General features: G+C 31.8%; 3 protein-coding genes across 3 annotated transcripts; all 3 read right to left on the bottom strand.

Annotated features, from left to right (window-relative positions):
• Positions 1 to 260: 260 nt before the first annotated feature.
• On the bottom strand, positions 261 to 1,562 carry LOC129611566 (uncharacterized protein F54H12.2-like). The gene has a single exon (XM_055524762.1). It carries the CDS (start codon positions 1,560 to 1,562, stop codon positions 261 to 263), a length of 1,302 nt encoding a protein of 433 aa, XP_055380737.1.
• A 3,021-nt stretch (positions 1,563 to 4,583) lies between these two features.
• Positions 4,584 to 5,535, bottom strand: LOC129611565 (uncharacterized). Its single transcript, XM_055524761.1, has 3 exons — positions 5,532 to 5,535; positions 5,298 to 5,489; positions 4,584 to 5,035 (listed from the first exon to the last, which is right to left on the bottom strand). Exons 1-3 carry the CDS (start codon positions 5,533 to 5,535, stop codon positions 4,584 to 4,586), a joined length of 648 nt encoding a protein of 215 aa, XP_055380736.1.
• A 7,546-nt stretch (positions 5,536 to 13,081) lies between these two features.
• LOC129611564 (uncharacterized protein F54H12.2-like) lies at positions 13,082 to 14,383 on the bottom strand. Its single transcript, XM_055524760.1, has one exon. It carries the CDS (start codon positions 14,381 to 14,383, stop codon positions 13,082 to 13,084), a length of 1,302 nt encoding a protein of 433 aa, XP_055380735.1.
• Positions 14,384 to 22,243: the final 7,860 nt, after the last annotated feature.

Below are 22,243 nucleotides of genomic sequence, written 5' to 3'. Positions count from 1 at the left end.
TTGCTCATTAAATACATTGCCGAATTTATAGTTCTTTGTGGTATTTGGCATAATTTCTTTTGTAGAAATTTGTAGTTTGTTTCCTTGGTGATTATTTTGGAATTTCCTCTTATTCCAACACATGTAACATTCTTAACAAATATATAATCGGTATTATCAGTACAAAACGTCAAATCGACAATTGCACAAGTTTTTTTAGACATGTTTGTTGTGTAGTGTACAACACTTGATTAATTTTAAGTTTGTAAAAATTGTTCTATTTATACATTTGCGTAGACATTGCGATTTTTGTCTATTTGAACGTTGGAATCAAATTCTCCATAAATAAGTGCTGTTAATGTAGATGGAGTTGGTTTTGATAATCTTGCTTCGATTCTTATAGTTCCTTGATTAAGTAAACGTTGGCAAATTTCATTACCCGATGCATCTGGTGTTAAATCAAAAGCCAATAAAAAGAAACCATTTGCAAACATAGATTTTGTTATTTGATGTCCTCTATCGTTATGATAAATTCCTGTTCCAGAGAATAACGTATGATAAGCTCTTGTATTGCAATTATTATCATCAGAAAAACTTGTTTCTATGGCAGCGTTTGGTACTTGCACACCATTAACATAGAGCATGAATTGTGAAATATCAAAATGCTTAAAATTGTATGGATTTTTTGATCGTTTTCCCGAATACCCTGCATTTTCAGTCATGCAAAAAATAATCGTGTTTGGTAATTGGCCAATAAAAACATTATCTAGCGAAATTGACGAACTATTACTGGGGATAGTAAAATTTTTCACTTCCACTCTTTTATAATGATATGTAACATTTGATTTTTCTAGAACGGCATTGTGAGCTAACAATACACTAGGATTTATTGTTACATGCCGCATAAATAATTTAGCCTCTACAATTTTAAATTGTGATTCATCAGAGTCATCCGCAAATAGAAAGAAATTTGGTTTTTCTAATGTAAAAAGAATTCGAATATCCACATTATTTATTAAATGAGTGGGTTGATTAAACATATCCACATGAAGTTTTCCCATAAGCTCAACAACGTTACTATTATGATATAGTTTTTGACGTTCCTTTGAACCATTATTGTCAGATCTAGCTATATTCGGCTTATCTAAAATCCATCCAGCACATTCTAAATGAGTAGTTGCAGCATCAGTTCCATAATTTAATAGAGATTCAATATAAGCTCTATAATGGTAATTTCCATCTGATGGAGTAATATTTTTACCATTAAGTTGTACGTTACATTGCTTAATCAGAGAATGCAAAATATTATTAAGCACACTCGGTTGTTGAATTGTTTTCTGATCTGCACCTTTATCATCATGCCATGCTGTTCCATCTTTTTTCAAAATTTGAACTTTGAGTTTTATGTATGTTGAAGATAAATCCCTGTAGGTGTCGCCGTGACCCAACGAAACAAATTCTATTATTGAAGGGTTATCCAGAGAAGCAATGGTATTGTATGACACCTCCTCAGATTTTAAAATATTGGTTTGTATTGGCGGAGTTGCAAATAAATCTAACTCTGATTTCATGCATTCATTCATTTTTTTCTTGTTTTTTAATTAAAAATATCTGTTTGGTGAATTTTTCTGCGTTTGCTCTTGGCTTTACGTTTCTTTTTATTTGAATGAGTTAATCTCGTTGCATGAGTTCTTTTTATAGTCCTTCTTCTTATACCTCTTCCATACATTTCATTCAATTTGTTTACAGCTCGGCGTCTTAAATTTTTTAGTGCTTGTTTACCTCTATCTTGTAATACTTCTTTTGGATTTGCTCCAGCAGCAATATCAGATAAAGCATTAATTCCAGTATCTAAAGTCTCTTGTTTTACCAAATTTAAGCCAGATGATATGAGTGGTTTTAAATATTTAAACAACCCTCCAAAAAAATTCCAAGTCCACGACCTCTTTGATATTGCACACTAGACTGCACTAACGGGCCAATATCATCAATACCTCTACCTGCTTGAATTAAATAATACTTGTAATACGAAAGATTCATCGTATAAGAATAAACGACATGAACCTGCCCACTTATTTATATCTTTTGAAATGCAATACAATTTTTGTAGGTATGTTACTTCTGCAGAAATTTATATTATATCCAAATTTATCGCAAATTATAACTGAAATACTATCAAAGTTATCTTTGTCTATACTGCAATATTGAACTTTTTCAAATTGTATTATTGTATCCGCAAAGGGATTGATTGTGTTTACAGTTTTCATACATCTTGTCATTGTATCGCCGATATATTGCGGTTCTATTATATCGGTATAAACAAACAACATATCAGTTTTTGTTTCCGGAGACGTCAACAACGTATTTGCTATTATATGATAAACCTCAATAATTTTAGTTTTATATTTTTTAAGTTCTTTTTGTACAACGAGTGCTTGTTGAAAACATGTTTTTAATAAAAAGTTTACTGTATACCCAGTACCAGCCAGTATTCGTATTTCGACCACAGGTCTTTCACTGCATAGTTTTATGTACTCTGTATGAGTGGTATCTATTTTAAATTTGTTATCCAAAACATAGTTAGCATCATTTGAAATAAAATTGTAGATTTCCAATATCAATTGTTGCTCCACAATATTTTGAAACAGCGTGGGTAATAAAAGCGTTTTCAAGTCACATTGTAGTTCATTTTTATTATAAGGAATATAGGTTTTTCCAATACCGATGGAATTTTTTTCTGCTGTTCCAATAAATATTACAGCAGCTTTTTCGTAAACTTCTCCAAATATATTTGGAATAAAATTGTTCAAAAAAATTTCAGAAATTCCCACTTTCCAATTACTCTTGTTTAACTCAAAATGCTTTGGGAATTTATTTGTAAATTTTGATAAAGCATTTTCTGGAAAATATTTTATTGAGGCATCACTTAATAAAGTTATATAAAAACCCTCTTCCTGATTTATTTGAATCGTGTCCTTGGTTGGGTTGATGAACCAGAATCAGATTTTACTTTTGTCTTCTTACGTACAGGAAAATTCAGTTTTAGCTGTTTATCGTCTGCTTTTGTAGATGATCGAAGTACTCGTTTTGAAGGTTTTTTAGGGCTTTCAATAGGAACACTTATAATATTTCCTGAATCAGTTTCAAACATGCGCATATTTGGTGTATGAATAGATTTGCGTGGTGGTGAAATGATTCGTCTTTTATAGTATCGTCAAAGACATCATACTCGTCTAAACTCCAATTTTCAATTGGTTCAAATTCAAAAAGCTCCTCTTCAGGTAAAAATGTAGTTTGTTAACCAATATTTTTTTGGTATATATCATCTGTTTGAACACTAGTACTTTTTTGTGCCGGTTTTACGCGTGTTTGCGTGCCTTTAGACTCTAATAATATTGGCTTATTTAATGAGTTAACAGGCGTCTTTGACATTGCTTGGCGTTTTTCGTTACTAAATTTCATTTCTGATTATCATTTAACTTTTTGTTAAATAGAATAGCTTTTATATTTCTATCAATATCCGAGAGTTCATTATCGTTTATGATATTTTCTTTTAGTTTATTGTATAAGTCTGGTTGAATAACAATCATCCGTTGCAATGTGTTGTTCATTTTGTATATTTTGAAATTAGTTTTCCTAGTAAACCCGATAGAACTGTACCGATTAACATTGGTAAAAAACCACCTTTTTGTATAATGAATTTACGTTTAGCGTTTATAGATTTTTTTGGGCAAGCTAAATATCGAAGTTGATTTTTATATTTTCTTATTCCCAATAATTTGTTTTTGGAAAGTTTTGTATTTCCATTAAGAATGTTCAATGAAATTTCACACAAAGTTTTTATCACCTCAGAGTCACAATTCTTTATTAAAATATTTCGAAATTTTGTTTTAGATTTTTTTAACGTATGCAGTATATGCTGGTTTGCTATCAAACGTTTCATATTTCTCACATAAATTTTTATTTTTTAATTGATCTAGTGTGCAAAAGCACACACAACTTTTTATTTTATTATCATATATATCAGTTCTGAATTGAAATAAATCGTTTATACCTTGCGTCAGATCTAAAATAATATAGCTATATGGCTTCGACGTTATCTCATTATATAGCTTTTGAAATTCTTTAATGTTTTCTGGTACTATTTGTCGTGCCAAAGGTAAAATTTGCGATTTATCTCGTGGATTTTTAAATAGAACCAAGTACTTTGCATTTAACGATATATCTCTGCAGAATTTTCCTTGATGAAAAACATTTTGTGATACAAGCATGATTGATAGGTTGCGATGATGAGATCCTTTAGTAAAAAGTTCGCAAACTTTTTTACTGTAAGCATCAATCATTAAATCATCCAAAATAATCATTGTTGCAATATTGCTATCATTATTTAAATTTTCTGGAATTTCATTAAAATATTCAATTTGGGTAAAATTTAGGTTTTTCGGCATTGCGTTGTTTTCTGGATTACACCACATAATATGTTCTATTTCAGGCTGAATTAATTTATTCATTTGATTGATCAAATTACAAATAAATGTTGTTTTGCCTGAGCCAGACGGCCCAGCTATTATCATTGTAAACGGGTGATGGAATTGAATCATGTTTTAAACATAAACTTTTTGCAGCTCTTGAAAATAAAATCTTCCGCTTATTTCTTTACCCTTCAAATCGTGCAGTACAAATAACGGATAAGGTTCTCTATTTATAATTTTATTTACTATAAAAATTTCTTTCGTCCATTTTTCTGTATAGCCATGTTCAAAAGTTGCTTTTTTTCTACGTACTCGTACTAAATCTCCGACAAAAATGTCAACAAATAATTTAGGGTCTTTTTGAAAACGTTTTTTAAAATTGTTGTAAATTTCTTTAGTATGTTTTAATTCAACTTCTGCAGGACGAAATTTTGTGGTACTGTGTACAGAAATATTGTAACTTTTAACGAGTTGCGGTAAAATGTCTATGTATCTTTTACTAGAACTTTCTGTAAAGAACCTGAACATCTTTTCTTTTAACGTTCTATTGAATCGTTCAACCACAGCCGCTTTATTTGTTGATGCTATTATTGAAAATCTTTGTTTGATATTATTATGTTGTAAAAAACTTTTAAATATTATATTTTTGAATTCTCTACCTTCATCTGATTGAGCCGTTTCTGGTTTTCGTTGACTTTTTAATATAATTTTACTAAAGGCTTTTGTAACTTCAGATCCTGTTTTTTTGTTTTAAAGGTACTACCCAAGCAAATTTCGAAAAAACATCAACTGCTGTTAACAAAAATGTTTAACCATCATTATATTTTTTAAACATTTTTAAATCACAAAGATCTATTTCCCACAACTGATCAATTTTTTGAACTAGGTAATGATTTCTTGGAAACTTTGTTTTCACCGGGTGATGTAACGTATAAGTTGGTTGACTCCTCAACCCAGCTTGAATTTTTTTCAGAGATATTTTATCATGTTTTAAAGCCTTGTGAAGTTTACTAATTGAACCATAAAGGTTTTCTGTATCTTTATCATAATATGTTTTAAGTATTTTAGAATTCACATTACCCATATTAAAAGCAACTTGTAAGCTTCAAATCTTTATATAAAAAGAAAACATTACAGAAAATTAGCTTCTTATATATTATATTTTCTCTAAATTTTTAAAAAAAGTCAAATTTTAATAAAAAAATTTACAAAATGCGTTTCTTAATTCGACTAACAGGTATCGGTTTTTTATTCAAAACTTACATACATTCTGTTTAACTCTACAGATAACAGATTCTTTATCCGGCTGGAAGACAAAAAATTTTATATATTGGCATGCCTACGTTAACGTTAATATTCCACCACGATTTATATTTTTCTTTTCATTTTGCTTTTTATTTTTTTAAACCTTTTTTTGTTTTTTTATATTGGTTTGCTCGATCAAGTACCACTCGAAAAATATTTTATATCTTAGCATGTAAGCTACGCCTACGTTAATATTTCACCACAATTTATATTTTTCTTTTTATTTTGCTTTTTATTTTTTAAAGCTTTTTTGTTTTTTTTATATTGGTTTGCTTGATCAAGTACTACTCGAAAAATATTTTATATCTTAGCATGTAAGCTACGCCTACGTTAATATTTCACCACAATTTATATTTTTCTTTTTATTTTGTTTTTTATTTTTTAAAGCTTTTTTTGTTTTTTATATTGGTTTGCTCGATCAAGTACTACTCGAAAATATTTTATATCTTAACATGTAAGCTACACCTACGTTAATATTTCACCACAATTTATATTTTTCTTTTTATTTTGCTTTTTATTTTTTTATTTTGCTTTTTATTTTAAAAGCTTTTTTTTGGTTTTTTATATTAGTTTCTTTGCAAAAGTGCTACTCGTAAATACCCTTTCACTCGATCCAATTTTTTTTATATATTTTACTACGGAGAAGTACTACTATACTACTTCTGTCATCTGTCATCTGTCATCTGTCATCTGTCAACTGTCATCTGTCATCTGTCATCTGTCATCTGTCGTCTGTCGTCTGTCGTCTGTCATCTGTCATCTGTCATTTGTCACATGTCATCTGTCATCTGTCGTCTGTCATCTGTCATCTGTCATCTGTCATCTGTTATCTGCCATCTGTCATATGTCACCTGTCATCTATCATCTGTCATCTGTCATCTGTCATCTGTCATCTGTCATCTGTCATCTGTCATCTGTCATCTGTCATCTGTCATCTGTCATCTGTCATCTGTCATCTGTCATCTGTCATCTGTCATCTGTCATCTGTCATCTGTCATCTGTCATCTGTCATCTATCATCTGTCATCTGTCATCTGTCATCTGTCATCTGTCATCCCTCATCTGCCATCTGTCATCTGTCATCTGTCATCTGTCATCTGTCATCTGTCATTTGCCATCTGTCATCTGTCATCCCTCATCTGCCATCTGTCATCTTTCATCTGTCATCAGACATCTGTCATATGTCATCTGTCATCTGTCATCTGTCATCTGTCTTCTGTCATTTATCACATGTCATCTGTCATCTGTCATCTGTCATCTGTAATCTGTCATCTGTCATCTGTCATCTGTTATCTGTCATCTGTCATCTGTCATCTGTCATCTGTCATCTGTCATCTGTCATCTGTAATCTGTCATCTGTCATCTGTCATCTGTCATCTGTCTTCTGTCATTTATCACATGTCATCTGTCATCTGTCATCTGTCATCTGTCATCTGTCATCTGTTATCTGCCATCTGTCATATGTCACCTGTCATCTATCATCTGTCATCTGTCATCTGTTATCTGTCATCTGTCATCTGTCATATGTCATCTGTCATCTGCCATGTGTCATTTCTCATCTGTCATCCCTCATCTGTCATCTGTCTTCTGTCATTTTTCATCTTTCATTTGTCATTTGTCATTTGTCATCTGCCATCTGTCATCTGTCGTCTGTCATCTGTCATCTGTTATACGCCATCTGTCATATGTCACCTGTCATCTATCATCTGTCATCTGTCATCTGTCATCTGTCATCTGTCATCTGTCATCTGTCATCTGTCATCTGTCTTCTGTCATCTGTCATCTGTCATCTGTCATCTGTCATCTGTCATCTGTCATCTGTCATCTGTCATCTGTCATCTGTCATCTGGCTTCTGTTATTTGTCATCTGTCATTTGTCATCTGTCATTTGTCATCTGTCATCTGTCATCTGTCATCTGTCATCTGTCATCTGTCATCTGTCATCTGTCATCTGTCATCTGTCATCTGTCATCTGTCATCTGTCATCTGTCATCTGTCATCTGTCATCTGTCATCTGTCATCTGTCATCTGTTATCTGCCATCTGTCACCTGTCATCTGTCATCTGTCATCTGTCATCTGTCATCTGTCTTCTGTCATCTGTCATCTGTCATTTGTCATTTGTTATCTGTCATCTGTCATCTGTCATCTGTCACCTGTCATCTGTCATCTGTCTTTTGTCATTTGTCATCTGTCATTTGTCATCTGTCATCTGTCATCTGTCATCTGTCATCTGTCATCTGTCATCTGTCATCTGTCATCTGTCATCTGTCATCTGTCATCTGTCATCTGTCATCTGTCATCTGTCATCTGTCATCTGTCATCTGTCATCTGTCATCTGTCATCTGTCATCTGTCATCTGTCATCTGTCATCTGTCATCTGTCATCTGTCACATGTCATCTGTCATCTGTCATCTGTCATCTGTCATCTGTCATCTGTCAACTGTCATCTGTCATCTTTCATCTGTCATCTGTCATCTGTCATCTGTCATCTGTCATCTGTCATCTGTCATCTGTCATCTGTCATTTGTCATCTGTCATCTGTCATCTGTCATTTGTCATCTGTCATCTGTCATCTGTCATTTGTCATCTGTCATTTGTCACATGTCATCTGTCATCTGTCATCTATCATCTGTCATCTGTCATCTGTCATCCGTTATCTGCCGTCTGTCATATGTCACCTGTCATCTATCATCTGTCATCTGTAATCTGTCATCTGTCATCTGTTATCTGTCATCTGTCATCTGTCATATGTCATCTGTCATCTGTCATCTGTCATCTGTCATCTGTCATCTGTCATCTGTCATCTGTCATCTGTCATCTGTCATCTGTCATCTGTCATCTGTCAGTAGTATATTAGTACTTCTCCGTAGTAAAATATATAAAAAAAAAATTGGATCGAGTGAAAGGGTATTTACGAGTAGCACTTTTGCTAAGAAACTAATATAAAAAACCAAAAATAAGCTTTTAAAATAAAAAGCAAAATAAAAAAATAAAAAGCAAAATAAAAAGAAAAATATAAATTGTGGTGAAATATTAACGTAGGCGTAGCTTACATGCTAAGATATAAAATATTTTTCGAGTAGTACTTGATCAAGCAAACCAATATAAAAAAAACAAAAAAGCTTTAAAAAATAAAAAGCAATATAAAAAGAAAAATATAAATTGTGGTGAAATATTAACGTAGGCTTAGCTAACATGCTAAGATATGAAATATTTTTCGAGTGGTACTTGATCGAGCAAACCAATATAAAAAAACAAAAAAAGGTTTAAAAAAATAAAAAGCAAAATGAAAAGAAAAATATAAATCGTGGTGGAATATTAACGTAAAGATATAAAATTTAATATAATAATAAACATGCCAAGATATAAAATTTTTTGTCTTCCAACCGGATAAAGAATCTGTTATCTGTAGAGTTAAACAGAATGTATGTAAGTTTTGAATGGATAAAGAATCTGTTGTTTATAGAGTTAAACAGAATGTATGTAAATTTTGAATAAAAAACCGATACCTGTTAGTCGAATTAAGAAACGCATTTTGTAAATTTTTTTATTAAAATTTGACTTTTTTTAAAAATTTAGAGAAAATATAATATATAAGAAGTTAATTTTCTGTAATGTTTTCTTTTTATATAAAGATTTGAAGCTTACAAGTTGCTTTTAATATGGGTAATGTGAATTCTAAAATACTTAAAACATATTATGATAAAGATACAGAAAACCTTTATGGTTCAATTAGTAAACTTCACAAGGCTTTAAAACATGATAAAATATCTCTGAAAAAAATTCAAGCTGGGTTGAGGAGTCAACCAACTTATACGTTACATCACCCGGTGAAAACAAAGTTTCCAAGAAATCATTACCTAGTTCAAAAAATTGATCAGTTGTGGGAAATAGATCTTTGTGATTTAAAAATGTTTAAAAAATATAATGATGGTTACACATTTTTGTTAACAGCAATTGATGTTTTTTCGAAATTTGCTTGGGTAGTACCTTTAAAACAAAAAACAGGATCTGAAGTTACAAAAGCCTTTAGTAAAATTATATTAAAAAGTCAACGAAAACCAGAAACGGCTCAATCGATGAAGGTAGAGAATTCAAAAATATAATATTTAAAAATTTTTTACAACATAATAATATCAAACAAAGATTTCCAATAATAGCATCAACAAATAAAGCGGCTGTGGTTGAACGATTCAATAGAACGTTAAAAGAAAAGATGTTCAGGTTCTTTACAGAAAGTTCTAGTAAAAGATACATAGACATTTTACCGCAACTCGTTAAAAGTTACAATATTTCTGTACACAGTACCACAAAATTTCGTCCTGCAGAAGTTGAATTAAAACATACTAAAGAAATTTACAACAATTTTAAAAAACGTTTTCAAAAAGACCCTAAATTATTTGTTGACATTTTTGTCGGAGATTTAGTACGAGTACGTAGAAAAAAAGCAACTTTTGAACATGGCTATACAGAAAAATGGACGAAAGAAATTTTTATAGTAAATAAAATTATAAATAGAGAACCTTATCCGTTATTTGTACTGCACGATTTGAAGGGTAAAGAAATAAGCGGAAGATTTTATTATCAAGAGCTGCAAAAAGTTTATGTTTAAAACATGATTCAATTCCATCACCCGTTTACAATGATAATAGCTGGGCCGTTTGGCTCAGGCAAAACAACATTTAACGTAAATTCATTATACAAAAAGGTGGTTTTTTACCAATGTTAATCGGTACAGTTCTATCGGGTTTACTAGGAAAACTAATTTCAAAATATACAAAATGAGCAACACATTGCAACGGATGATTGTTATTCAACCAGACTTATACAATAAACTAAAAGAAAATATCATAAACGATAATGAACTCTCGGATATTGATAGAAATATAAAAGCTATTCTATTTAACAAAAAGTTAAATGATAATCAGAAATGAAATTTAGTAACGAAAAACGCCAAGGAATGTCAAAGACGCCTGTTAACTCATTAAATAAGCCAATATTATTAGAGTCTAAAGGCACGCAAACACGCGTAAAACCGGCACAAAAAAGTACTAGTGTTCAAACAGATGATATATACCAAAAAAATATTGGTTTGAATTAAATTCTGTATAAATTGGTAAGTTGTTCTTAATAAAAATTCATTTTAATTTCAAATGTCCACAAGAAATATGGAAAAAAAATATTTAATAGCTGACTTACAATTCATTGTTGGAAGCAACAATCAATATTATCTAAAGGAAATGGCGATTAACCACAACAAATCAGTTTTTACTACCGTGTATTACTTTAGATCACCTTATCCATATGAAGAACTTTCTGTTGCAGCACAAAAACAAAACAGTTACAACAGAGATAACATAAACGGTTTGAGTTGGAGTGATGGTCTAATTGATTACAACTGTATCCCTACTATCATTGAAAGTTTTTCGATTTACAACAGAATTTATGTAAAAGGACTTGAAAAGAAAACATTTTTGGAAAAATATTTGCCGAACCAGATAATTAATTTGGAAAATAATATACCAGCTTTAAATAAACTAACAAATTATGAATCATTTTGTCAAATCCATTTAAATTCAAATAGTCATAATAAACGTTGTGCTGTAAAAAATTGTATTAACATACTCATGCATTTATTAAAACAAAGTAAAATTTGATTTAAAAAAAAGAATATGTTTTATTTACTTGTTATATTAACGTTACATATTTCAGAGTCATTAGTTAAATTAAAATCATACAAGTAGCAAAATATTTGTTCTGCCATAAACATAGGTACTTCGTAGAATAATCTGCTATAATTACATTGGTTAGGTGAAAACTGCATTGGAATGTAAAAGTCGTCCTGAGATAACTTGGTTACACCCTTTTCTTTGCATTTTACAAAGTATTTGTGAATATATGTCGCAACATTATCACTAGCATTGTTATTATAGGACATTATGGCTTGTATGTAATCCAACATTTCATTCAATTTCCAATATTCTTCTTGTTCAATATTAAAGATTTTTTTATCTTCTTGATTGAACTCCAAGATGCTGCAAACTGGTTGATCTTCGTTCATTATTCGAGCTGACTCCATATTCTTGGCTTGCTTGTAAAATGAGTGCCATTCGTTATAAAAAACTTGAACTGGTTTCTTACTATTCCGATGAAAAACTATTTTTGACTGAAAAGTGTTGCAATCAAAACCTATTACTATTTTGCACGTTTGTTTTGTATTCAAAAAATATGTGTAAGAGAGTAGTAAATTTTCCATTTTAGATGATCCTTTTTTAGATATTTTTGCTAGCTTCTTGGAAGTTGTTGCTTTTTTTTAGAAGACATTTTAAGTCAGGTATCTCAAAACTGAATAAATCGTTTAAAATATGCGGACTGTGGTATTTATACTTTTTTTCAAAAACTATAACTGTGAAATCGGTTTTCTACATATTTGTAACGTGTTGTTTATATGTGGCGTATACCTGAATATTTTCTTAAACAATTTCATAACAGTTTTGTCATTGACATTTTGATTGTTACGGTTAAAAATATCCAGGAACCTTGATATGCTATAACCTTTACATCTGTACCATAAATATACGCAGCAATATTGACCACAAATTTCTGAATAGTCCCCTTGCAATTATTTATAATTGCAGGCAGTGTAAGAACTTTTTAGAACTTTTTTTAAGAAATTGTGAAGCTCTTTTTGAACAGGTGCTTGTCCATACGAATCAAAATATTCAATAAATCCATTTAAAGGTACAAAAATGCATATCCAATGTTTACCTGGTTTAGTATGAACATCAGTATTTACCACTACAAATCCAGGTTTTTCAAAATGCTTAGGAAGCTTGTCTAGGGGAAAAACTCCTTTGAAAAATTTTTGTGTTTGCTGATTACACGACAATACATTTTTAATTTCTAAAGTGTTCATTGTACTTATTAATCGGCTGATTCAAAAGAAATAATATCATAAATCTTAGTATTCTCTTTTAAATAATGTTTTAAAAATTGCATGCTGGAACGACCATTTGTTATAATAACATCAAATTTTTCCATAAATCCGCGAAGCTCTTTGTTTTCTTGCTCATTAAATACATTGCCGAATTTATAGTTCTTTGTGGTATTTGGCATAATTTCTTTTGTAGAAATTTGTAGTTTGTTTCCTTGGTGATTATTTTGGAATTTCCTCTTATTCCAACACATGTAACATTCTTAACAAATATATAATCGGTATTATCAGTACAAAACGTCAAATCGACAATTGCACAAGTTTTTTTAGACATGTTTGTTGTGTAGTGTACAACACTTGATTAATTTTAAGTTTGTAAAAATTGTTCTATTTATACATTTGTGTAGACATTGCGATTTTTGTCTATTTGAACGTTGGAATCAAATTCTCCATAAATAAGTGCTGTTAATGTAGATGGAGTTGGTTTTGATAATCTTGCTTCGATTCTTATAGTTCCTTGATTAAGTAAACGTTGGCAAATTTCATTACCCGATGCATCTGGTGTTAAATCAAAAGCCAATAAAAAGAAACCATTTGCAAACATAGATTTTGTTATTTGATGTCCTCTATCGTTATGATAAATTCCTGTTCCAGAGAATAACGTATGATAAGCTCTTGTATTGCAATTATTATCATCAGAAAAACTTGTTTCTATGGCAGCGTTTGGTACTTGCACACCATTAACATAGAGCATGAATTGTGAAATATCAAAATGCTTAAAATTGTATGGATTTTTTGATCGTTTTCCCGAATACCCTGCATTTTCAGTCATGCAAAAAATAATCGTGTTTGGTAATTGGCCAATAAAAACATTATCTAGCGAAATTGACGAACTATTACTGGGGATAGTAAAATTTTTCACTTCCACTCTTTTATAATGATATGTAACATTTGATTTTTCTAGAACGGCATTGTGAGCTAACAATACACTAGGATTTATTGTTACATGCCGCATAAATAATTTAGCCTCTACAATTTTAAATTGTGATTCATCAGAGTCATCCGCAAATAGAAAGAAATTTGGTTTTTCTAATGTAAAAAGAATTCGAATATCCACATTATTTATTAAATGAGTGGGTTGATTAAACATATCCACATGAAGTTTTCCCATAAGCTCAACAACGTTACTATTATGATATAGTTTTTGACGTTCCTTTGAACCATTATTGTCAGATCTAGCTATATTCGGCTTATCTAAAATCCATCCAGCACATTCTAAATGAGTAGTTGCAGCATCAGTTCCATAATTTAATAGAGATTCAATATAAGCTCTATAATGGTAATTTCCATCTGATGGAGTAATATTTTTACCATTAAGTTGTACGTTACATTGCTTAATCAGAGAATGCAAAATATTATTAAGCACACTCGGTTGTTGAATTGTTTTCTGATCTGCACCTTTATCATCATGCCATGCTGTTCCATCTTTTTTCAAAATTTGAACTTTGAGTTTTATGTATGTTGAAGATAAATCCCTGTAGGTGTCGCCGTGACCCAACGAAACAAATTCTATTATTGAAGGGTTATCCAGAGAAGCAATGGGATTGTATGACACCTCCTCAGATTTTAAAATATTGGTTTGTATTGGCGGAGTTGCAAATAAATCTAACTCTGATTTCATGCATTCATTCATTTTTTTCTTGTTTTTTAATTAAAAATATCTGTTTGGTGAATTTTTCTGCGTTTGCTCTTGGCTTTACGTTTCTTTTTATTTGAATGAGTTAATCTCGTTGCATGAGTTCTTTTTATAGTCCTTCTTCTTATACCTCTTCCATACATTTCATTCAATTTGTTTACAGCTCGGCGTCTTAAATTTTTTAGTGCTTGTTTACCTCTATCTTGTAATACTTCTTTTGGATTTGCTCCAGCAGCAATATCAGATAAAGCATTAATTCCAGTATCTAAAGTCTCTTGTTTTACCAAATTTAAGCCAGATGATATGAGTGGTTTTAAATATTTAAACAACCCTCCAAAAAAATTCCAAGTCCACGACCTCTTTGATATTGCACACTAGACTGCACTAACGGGCCAATATCATCAATACCTCTACCTGCTTGAATTAAATAATACTTGTAATACGAAAGATTCATCGTATAAGAATAAACGACATGAACCTGCCCACTTATTTATATCTTTTGAAATGCAATACAATTTTTGTAGGTATGTTACTTCTGCAGAAATTTATATTATATCCAAATTTATCGCAAATCATAACTGAAATACTATCAAAGTTATCTTTGTCTATACTGCAATATTGAACTTTTTCAAATTGTATTATTGTATCCGCAAAGGGATTGATTGTGTTTATAGTTTTCATACATCTTGTCATTGTATCGCCGATATATTGCGGTTCTATTATATCGGTATAAACAAACAACATATCAGTTTTTGTTTCCGGAGACGTCAACAACGTATTTGCTATTATATGATAAACCTCAATAATTTTAGTTTTATATTTTTTAAGTTCTTTTTGTACAACGAGTGCTTGTTGAAAACATGTTTTTAATAAAAAGTTTACTGTATACCCAGTACCAGCCAGTATTCGTATTTCGACCACAGGTCTTTCACTGCATAGTTTTATGTACTCTGTATGAGTGGTATCTATTTTAAATTTGTTATCCAAAACATAGTTAGCATCATTTGAAATAAAATTGTAGATTTCCAATATCAATTGTTGCTCCACAATATTTTGAAACAGCGTGGGTAATAAAAGCGTTTTCAAGTCACATTGTAGTTCATTTTTATTATAAGGAATATAGGTTTTTCCAATACCGATGGAATTTTTTTCTGCTGTTCCAATAAATATTACAGCAGCTTTTTCGTAAACTTCTCCAAATATATTTGGAATAAAATTGTTCAAAAAAATTTCAGAAATTCCCACTTTCCAATTACTCTTGTTTAACTCAAAATGCTTTGGGAATTTATTTGTAAATTTTGATAAAGCATTTTCTGGAAAATATTTTATTGAGGCATCACTTAATAAAGTTATATAAAAACCCTCTTCCTGATTTATTTGAATCGTGTCCTTGGTTGGGTTGATGAACCAGAATCAGATTTTACTTTTGTCTTCTTACGTACAGGAAAATTCAGTTTTAGCTGTTTATCGTCTGCTTTTGTAGATGATCGAAGTACTCGTTTTGAAGGTTTTTTAGGGCTTTCAATAGGAACACTTATAATATCTCCTGAATCAGTTTCAAACATGCGCATATTTGGTGTATGAATAGATTTGCGTGGCTTTAAACGTGCACCTTCCGAAGCTACTGATAGTGCTCTATCTCGGTGAAATGATTCGTCTTTTATAGTATCGTCAAAGACATCATACTCGTCTAAACTCCAATTTTCAATTGGTTCAAATTCAAAAAGCTCCTCTTCAGGTAAAAATGTAGTTTGTTAACCAATATTTTTTTGGTATATATCATCTGTTTGAACACTAGTACTTTTTTGTGCCGGTTTTACGCGTGTTTGCGTGCCTTTAGACTCTAATAATATTGGCTTATTTAATGAGTTAACAGGCATCTTTGACATTCCTTGGCGTTTTTTGTTACTAAATTTCATCAAGTTTTGACGATATAAATACCATTTCTGATTATCATTTAACTTTTTGTTAAATAGAATAGCTTTTATATTTCTATCAATATCCGAGAGTTCATTATCGTTTATGATATTTTCTTTTAGTTTATTGTATAAGTCTGGTTGAATAACAATCATCCGTTGCAATGTGTTGTTCATTTTGTATATTTTGAAATTAGTTTTCCTAGTAAACCCGATAGAACTGTACCGATTAACATTGGTAAAAAACCACCTTTTTGTATAATGAATTTACGTTTAGCGTTTATAGATTTTTTTGGGCAAGCTAAATATCGAAGTTGATTTTTATATTTTCTTATTCCCAATAATTTGTTTTTGGAAAGTTTTGTATTTCCATTAAGAATGTTCAATGAAATTTCACACAAAGTTTTTATCACCTCAGAGTCACAATTCTTTATTAAAATATTTCGAAATTTTGTTTTAGATTTTTTTAACGTATGCAGTATATGCTGGTTTGCTATCAAACGTTTCATATTTCTCACATAAATTTTTATTTTTTAATTGATCTAGTGTGCAAAAGCACACACAACTTTTTATTTTATTATCATATATATCAGTTCTGAATTGAAATAAATCGTTTATACCTTGCGTCAGATCTAAAATAATATAGCTATATGGCTTCGACGTTATCTCATTATATAGCTTTTGAAATTCTTTAATGTTTTCTGGTACTATTTGTCGTGCCAAAGGTAAAATTTGCGATTTATCTCGTGGATTTTTAAATAGAACCAAGTACTTTGCATTTAACGATATATCTCTGCAGAATTTTCCTTGATGAAAAACATTTTGTGATACAAGCATGATTGATAGGTTGCGATGATGAGATCCTTTAGTAAAAAGTTCGCAAACTTTTTTACTGTAAGCATCAATCATTAAATCATCCAAAATAATCATTGTTGCAATATTGCTATCATTATTTAAATTTTCTGGAATTTCATTAAAATATTCAATTTGGGTAAAATTTAGGTTTTTCGGCATTGCGTTGTTTTCTGGATTACACCACATAATATGTTCTATTTCAGGCTGAATTAATTTATTCATTTGATTGATCAAATTACAAATAAATGTTGTTTTGCCTGAGCCAGACGGCCCAGCTATTATCATTGTAAACGGGTGATGGAATTGAATCATGTTTTAAACATAAACTTTTTGCAGCTCTTGAAAATAAAATCTTCCGCTTATTTCTTTACCCTTCAAATCGTGCAGTACAAATAACGGATAAGGTTCTCTATTTATAATTTTATTTACTATAAAAATTTCTTTCGTCCATTTTTCTGTATAGCCATGTTCAAAAGTTGCTTTTTTTCTACGTACTCGTACTAAATCTCCGACAAAAATGTCAACAAATAATTTAGGGTCTTTTTGAAAACGTTTTTTAAAATTGTTGTAAATTTCTTTAGTATGTTTTAATTCAACTTCTGCAGGACGAAATTTTGTGGTACTGTGTACAGAAATATTGTAACTTTTAACGAGTTGCGGTAAAATGTCTATGTATCTTTTACTAGAACTTTCTGTAAAGAACCTGAACATCTTTTCTTTTAACGTTCTATTGAATCGTTCAACCACAGCCGCTTTATTTGTTGATGCTATTATTGAAAATCTTTGTTTGATATTATTATGTTGTAAAAAACTTTTAAATATTATATTTTTGAATTCTCTACCTTCATCTGATTGAGCCGTTTCTGGTTTTCGTTGACTTTTTAATATAATTTTACTAAAGGCTTTTGTAACTTCAGATCCTGTTTTTTTGTTTTAAAGGTACTACCCAAGCAAATTTCGAAAAAACATCAACTGCTGTTAACAAAAATGTTTAACCATCATTATATTTTTTAAACATTTTTAAATCACAAAGATCTATTGCCCACAACTGATAAATTTTTTGAACTAGGTAATGATTTCTTGGAAACTTTGTTTTCACCGGGTGATGTAACGTATAAGTTGGTTGACTCCTCAACCCAGCTTGAATTTTTTTCAGAGATATTTTATCATGTTTTAAAGCCTTGTGAAGTTTACTAATTGAACCATAAAGGTTTTCTGTATCTTTATCATAATATGTTTTAAGTATTTTAGAATTCACATTACCCATATTAAAAGCAACTTGTAAGCTTCAAATCTTTATATAAAAAGAAAACATTACAGAAAATTAGCTTCTTATATATTATATTTTCTCTAAATTTTTAAAAAAAGTCAAATTTTAATAAAAAAATTTACAAAATGCGTTTCTTAATTCGACTAACAGGTATCGGTTTTTTATTCAAAACTTACATACATTCTGTTTAACTCTACAGATAACAGATTCTTTATCCGGCTGGAAGACAAAAAATTTTATATATTGGCATGCCTACGTTAACGTTAATATTCCACCACGATTTATATTTTTCTTTTCATTTTGCTTTTTATTTTTTTAAACCTTTTTTTGTTTTTTTATATTGGTTTGCTCGATCAAGTACCACTCGAAAAATATTTTATATCTTAGCATGTAAGCTACGCCTACGTTAATATTTCACCACAATTTATATTTTTCTTTTTATTTTGCTTTTTATTTTTTAAAGCTTTTTTGTTTTTTTTATATTGGTTTGCTTGATCAAGTACTACTCGAAAAATATTTTATATCTTAGCATGTAAGCTACGCCTACGTTAATATTTCACCACAATTTATATTTTTCTTTTTATTTTGTTTTTTATTTTTTAAAGCTTTTTTTGTTTTTTATATTGGTTTGCTCGATCAAGTACTACTCGAAAATATTTTATATCTTAACATGTAAGCTACACCTACGTTAATATTTCACCACAATTTATATTTTTCTTTTTATTTTGCTTTTTATTTTTTTATTTTGCTTTTTATTTTAAAAGCTTTTTTTTGGTTTTTTATATTAGTTTCTTTGCAAAAGTGCTACTCGTAAATACCCTTTCACTCGATCCAATTTTTTTTATATATTTTACTACGGAGAAGTACTACTATACTACTTCTGTCATCTGTCATCTGTCATCTGTCATCTGTCAACTGTCATCTGTCATCTGTCATCTGTCATCTGTCGTCTGTCGTCTGTCGTCTGTCATCTGTCATCTGTCATTTGTCACATGTCATCTGTCATCTGTCGTCTGTCATCTGTCATCTGTCATCTGTCATCTGTTATCTGCCATCTGTCATATGTCACCTGTCATCTATCATCTGTCATCTGTCATCTGTCATCTGTCATCTGTCATCTGTCATCTGTCATCTGTCATCTGTCATCTGTCATCTGTCATCTGTCATCTGTCATCTGTCATCTGTCATCTGTCATCTGTCATCTGTCATCTGTCATCTGTCATCTATCATCTGTCATCTGTCATCTGTCATCTGTCATCTGTCATCCCTCATCTGCCATCTGTCATCTGTCATCTGTCATCTGTCATCTGTCATCTGTCATTTGCCATCTGTCATCTGTCATCCCTCATCTGCCATCTGTCATCTTTCATCTGTCATCAGACATCTGTCATATGTCATCTGTCATCTGTCATCTGTCATCTGTCTTCTGTCATTTATCACATGTCATCTGTCATCTGTCATCTGTCATCTGTAATCTGTCATCTGTCATCTGTCATCTGTTATCTGTCATCTGTCATCTGTCATCTGTCATCTGTCATCTGTCATCTGTCATCTGTAATCTGTCATCTGTCATCTGTCATCTGTCATCTGTCATTTGTCACACGTCATCTGTTATCTGTCGTCTGTCATCTGTCATTTGTCATCTGTCATCTGTTACCTGTCATCTGTCATCTGTCATATGTCATGTGTCATCTGTCACATGTCATCTGTTATCTGTCATCTGACATCTGTTATCTGCAATCTGTCATCTGTCATCAGACATCGGTCATCTGTCATCCGTCGTCTGTCATCTGTCATCTGTCATCTGTCATCTGTCATCTGTCATTTGTCATCTGTCATCTGTTATCTGTCATTTGTCATCTGTCATCTGTCATGTGTCATCTGTCACATGTCATCTGTCATCTGTCATCTGACATCTGTTATCTGCAATCTGTCATCTGTCATCAGACATCGGTCATCTGTCATCCGTCGTCTGTCATCTGTCATCTGTCATCTGTCATCTGTCATCTGCCATCTGCCATCTGTCATCTGTTATCTGTCATTTGTCATCTGTCATCTGTCATCTGTCATCTGTCATCTGTCATCTGCCATCTGTCATCTGTCATCTGTCGTCTGTCATCTGTCATCTGTCATCTGTCATCTGTCATCTGTCATCTGTCATCTGTCATCTGTCATCTGTCATCTGTCATCTGTCATCTGTCATTTGTCATCTGTCATCTGTCATCCCTCATCTGCCATCTGTCATCTTTCATCTGTCATCAGACATCTGTCATATGTCATCTGTCATCTGTCATCTGTCATCTGTCTTCTGTCATTTATCACATGTCATCTGTCATCTGTCATCTGTCATCTGTAATCTGTCATCTGTCATCTGTCATCTGTTATCTGTCATCTGTCATCTGTCATCTGTCATCTGTCATCTGCCATCTGTAATCTGTCATCTGTCATCTGTCATCTGTCATCTGTCATCCCTCATCTGCCATCTGTCATCTTTCATCTGTCATCAGACATCTGTCATCTGTCATCTGTCATCTGTCATCTGTCATCTGTCATCTGTCATCTGTCATCTGTCATCTGTCATCTGTCATCTCTCATCTGTCATTTGTCACATGTCATCTGTCATCTGTCATCTGTCATCTGTCACCTGTCATCTGTCATCTGTCATCTGTCATCTGTCATCTGTCATCTGTCATCTGTCATCTGTCATCTGTCATCTATCATTTGTCATCTGTCATCTGTCATCTGTCATCTGTCATCTGTCATCTGTCATCTGTCATCTGTCATCTGTCATCTGTCATTTGTCATCTGTCATCTGTCATCTGTCATCTGTCATCTGTCATCTGTCATCTGTCATCTGTCATCTGTCATCTGTCATCTGTCATCTGTCATCTGTTATCTGCCATCTGTCATATGTCACCTGTCATCTATCATCTGTCATCTGTCATCTGTTATCTGTCATCTGTCATCTGCCATAAGTCATCTGTCATCTGTCATCTGTCATCTCTCATCTGTCATCCCTCATCTGCCATCTGTCATCTGTCATCTGTCATCAGACATCTGTCATCTGTCATCTGTCATCTGTCATCTGTCATCTGTCATCTGTCATCTGTCATCCGTCATCTGTCATCTGTCATCTGTCATCTGTCATCTGTCATCTGTCATCTGTCATCTGTCATCTGTCATCTGTCATCTGTCATCTGTCATCTGTCATCTGTCATCTGTCATCTGTCATCTGTCATCTGTCATCTGTCATCTGTCATCTGTCATCTGTCATCTGTCATCTGTCATCTGTCGTCTGTCATCTGTCATTTGTCATCTGTCATTTGTCACATGTCATCTGTCATCTATCATCTGTCATCTGTCATCTGTCATCTGTCATCTGTCATCTGTCATCTGTCATCTGTCATCTGTCATCTGTCATCTGTCATCTGTCATCTGTCATCTGTCATCTGTCATCTGTCATCTGTCATCTGTCATCTGTCATCTGTCATCTGTCATCTGTCATCTGTCGTCTGTCATCTGTCATCTGTCATCTGTCGTCTGTCATCTGTCATTTGTCATCTGTCATTTGTCACATGTCATCTGTCATCTGTCATCTATCATCTGTCATCTGTCATCTGTCATCCGTTATCTGCCGTCTGTCATATGTCACCAGTCATCTATCATCTGTCATCTGTAATCTGTCATCTGTCATCTGTTATCTGTCATCTGTCATCTGTCATATGTCATCTGTCATCTGTCAATGTCATCTGTCATCTGTTATCTGACATCTGTCATCTGTCATCTGCAATCTGTCATCTGTCATCAGACATCTGT

This window comes from Condylostylus longicornis, unplaced genomic scaffold (genome assembly GCF_029603195.1).
Source record: "Condylostylus longicornis isolate FDR11 unplaced genomic scaffold, ASM2960319v2 ptg000052l, whole genome shotgun sequence".
Taxonomy (NCBI): Eukaryota; Metazoa; Arthropoda; class Insecta; order Diptera; family Dolichopodidae; genus Condylostylus; species Condylostylus longicornis.
Note: the sequence above shows the minus strand (reverse complement) of the source record. Positions and strands in the feature narration are given on the sequence as shown.

What these genes read in the sequence shown, in the direction of transcription:
- LOC129611564 (XM_055524760.1), bottom strand. Translation starts at nt 14,383, where the DNA reads ATGAATGAATGCATGAAATCAGAGTTAGATTTATTTGCAACTCCGCCA.
- LOC129611566 (XM_055524762.1), bottom strand. Translation starts at nt 1,562, where the DNA reads ATGAATGAATGCATGAAATCAGAGTTAGATTTATTTGCAACTCCGCCA.
- LOC129611565 (XM_055524761.1), bottom strand. An exon ending in GTTGTGGGAAATAGATCTTT is followed by an intron (nt 5,036 to 5,297) that starts GTGATTTAAAAA and finishes TTTCAATAATAG; the next exon opens with CATCAACAAATAAAGCGGCT.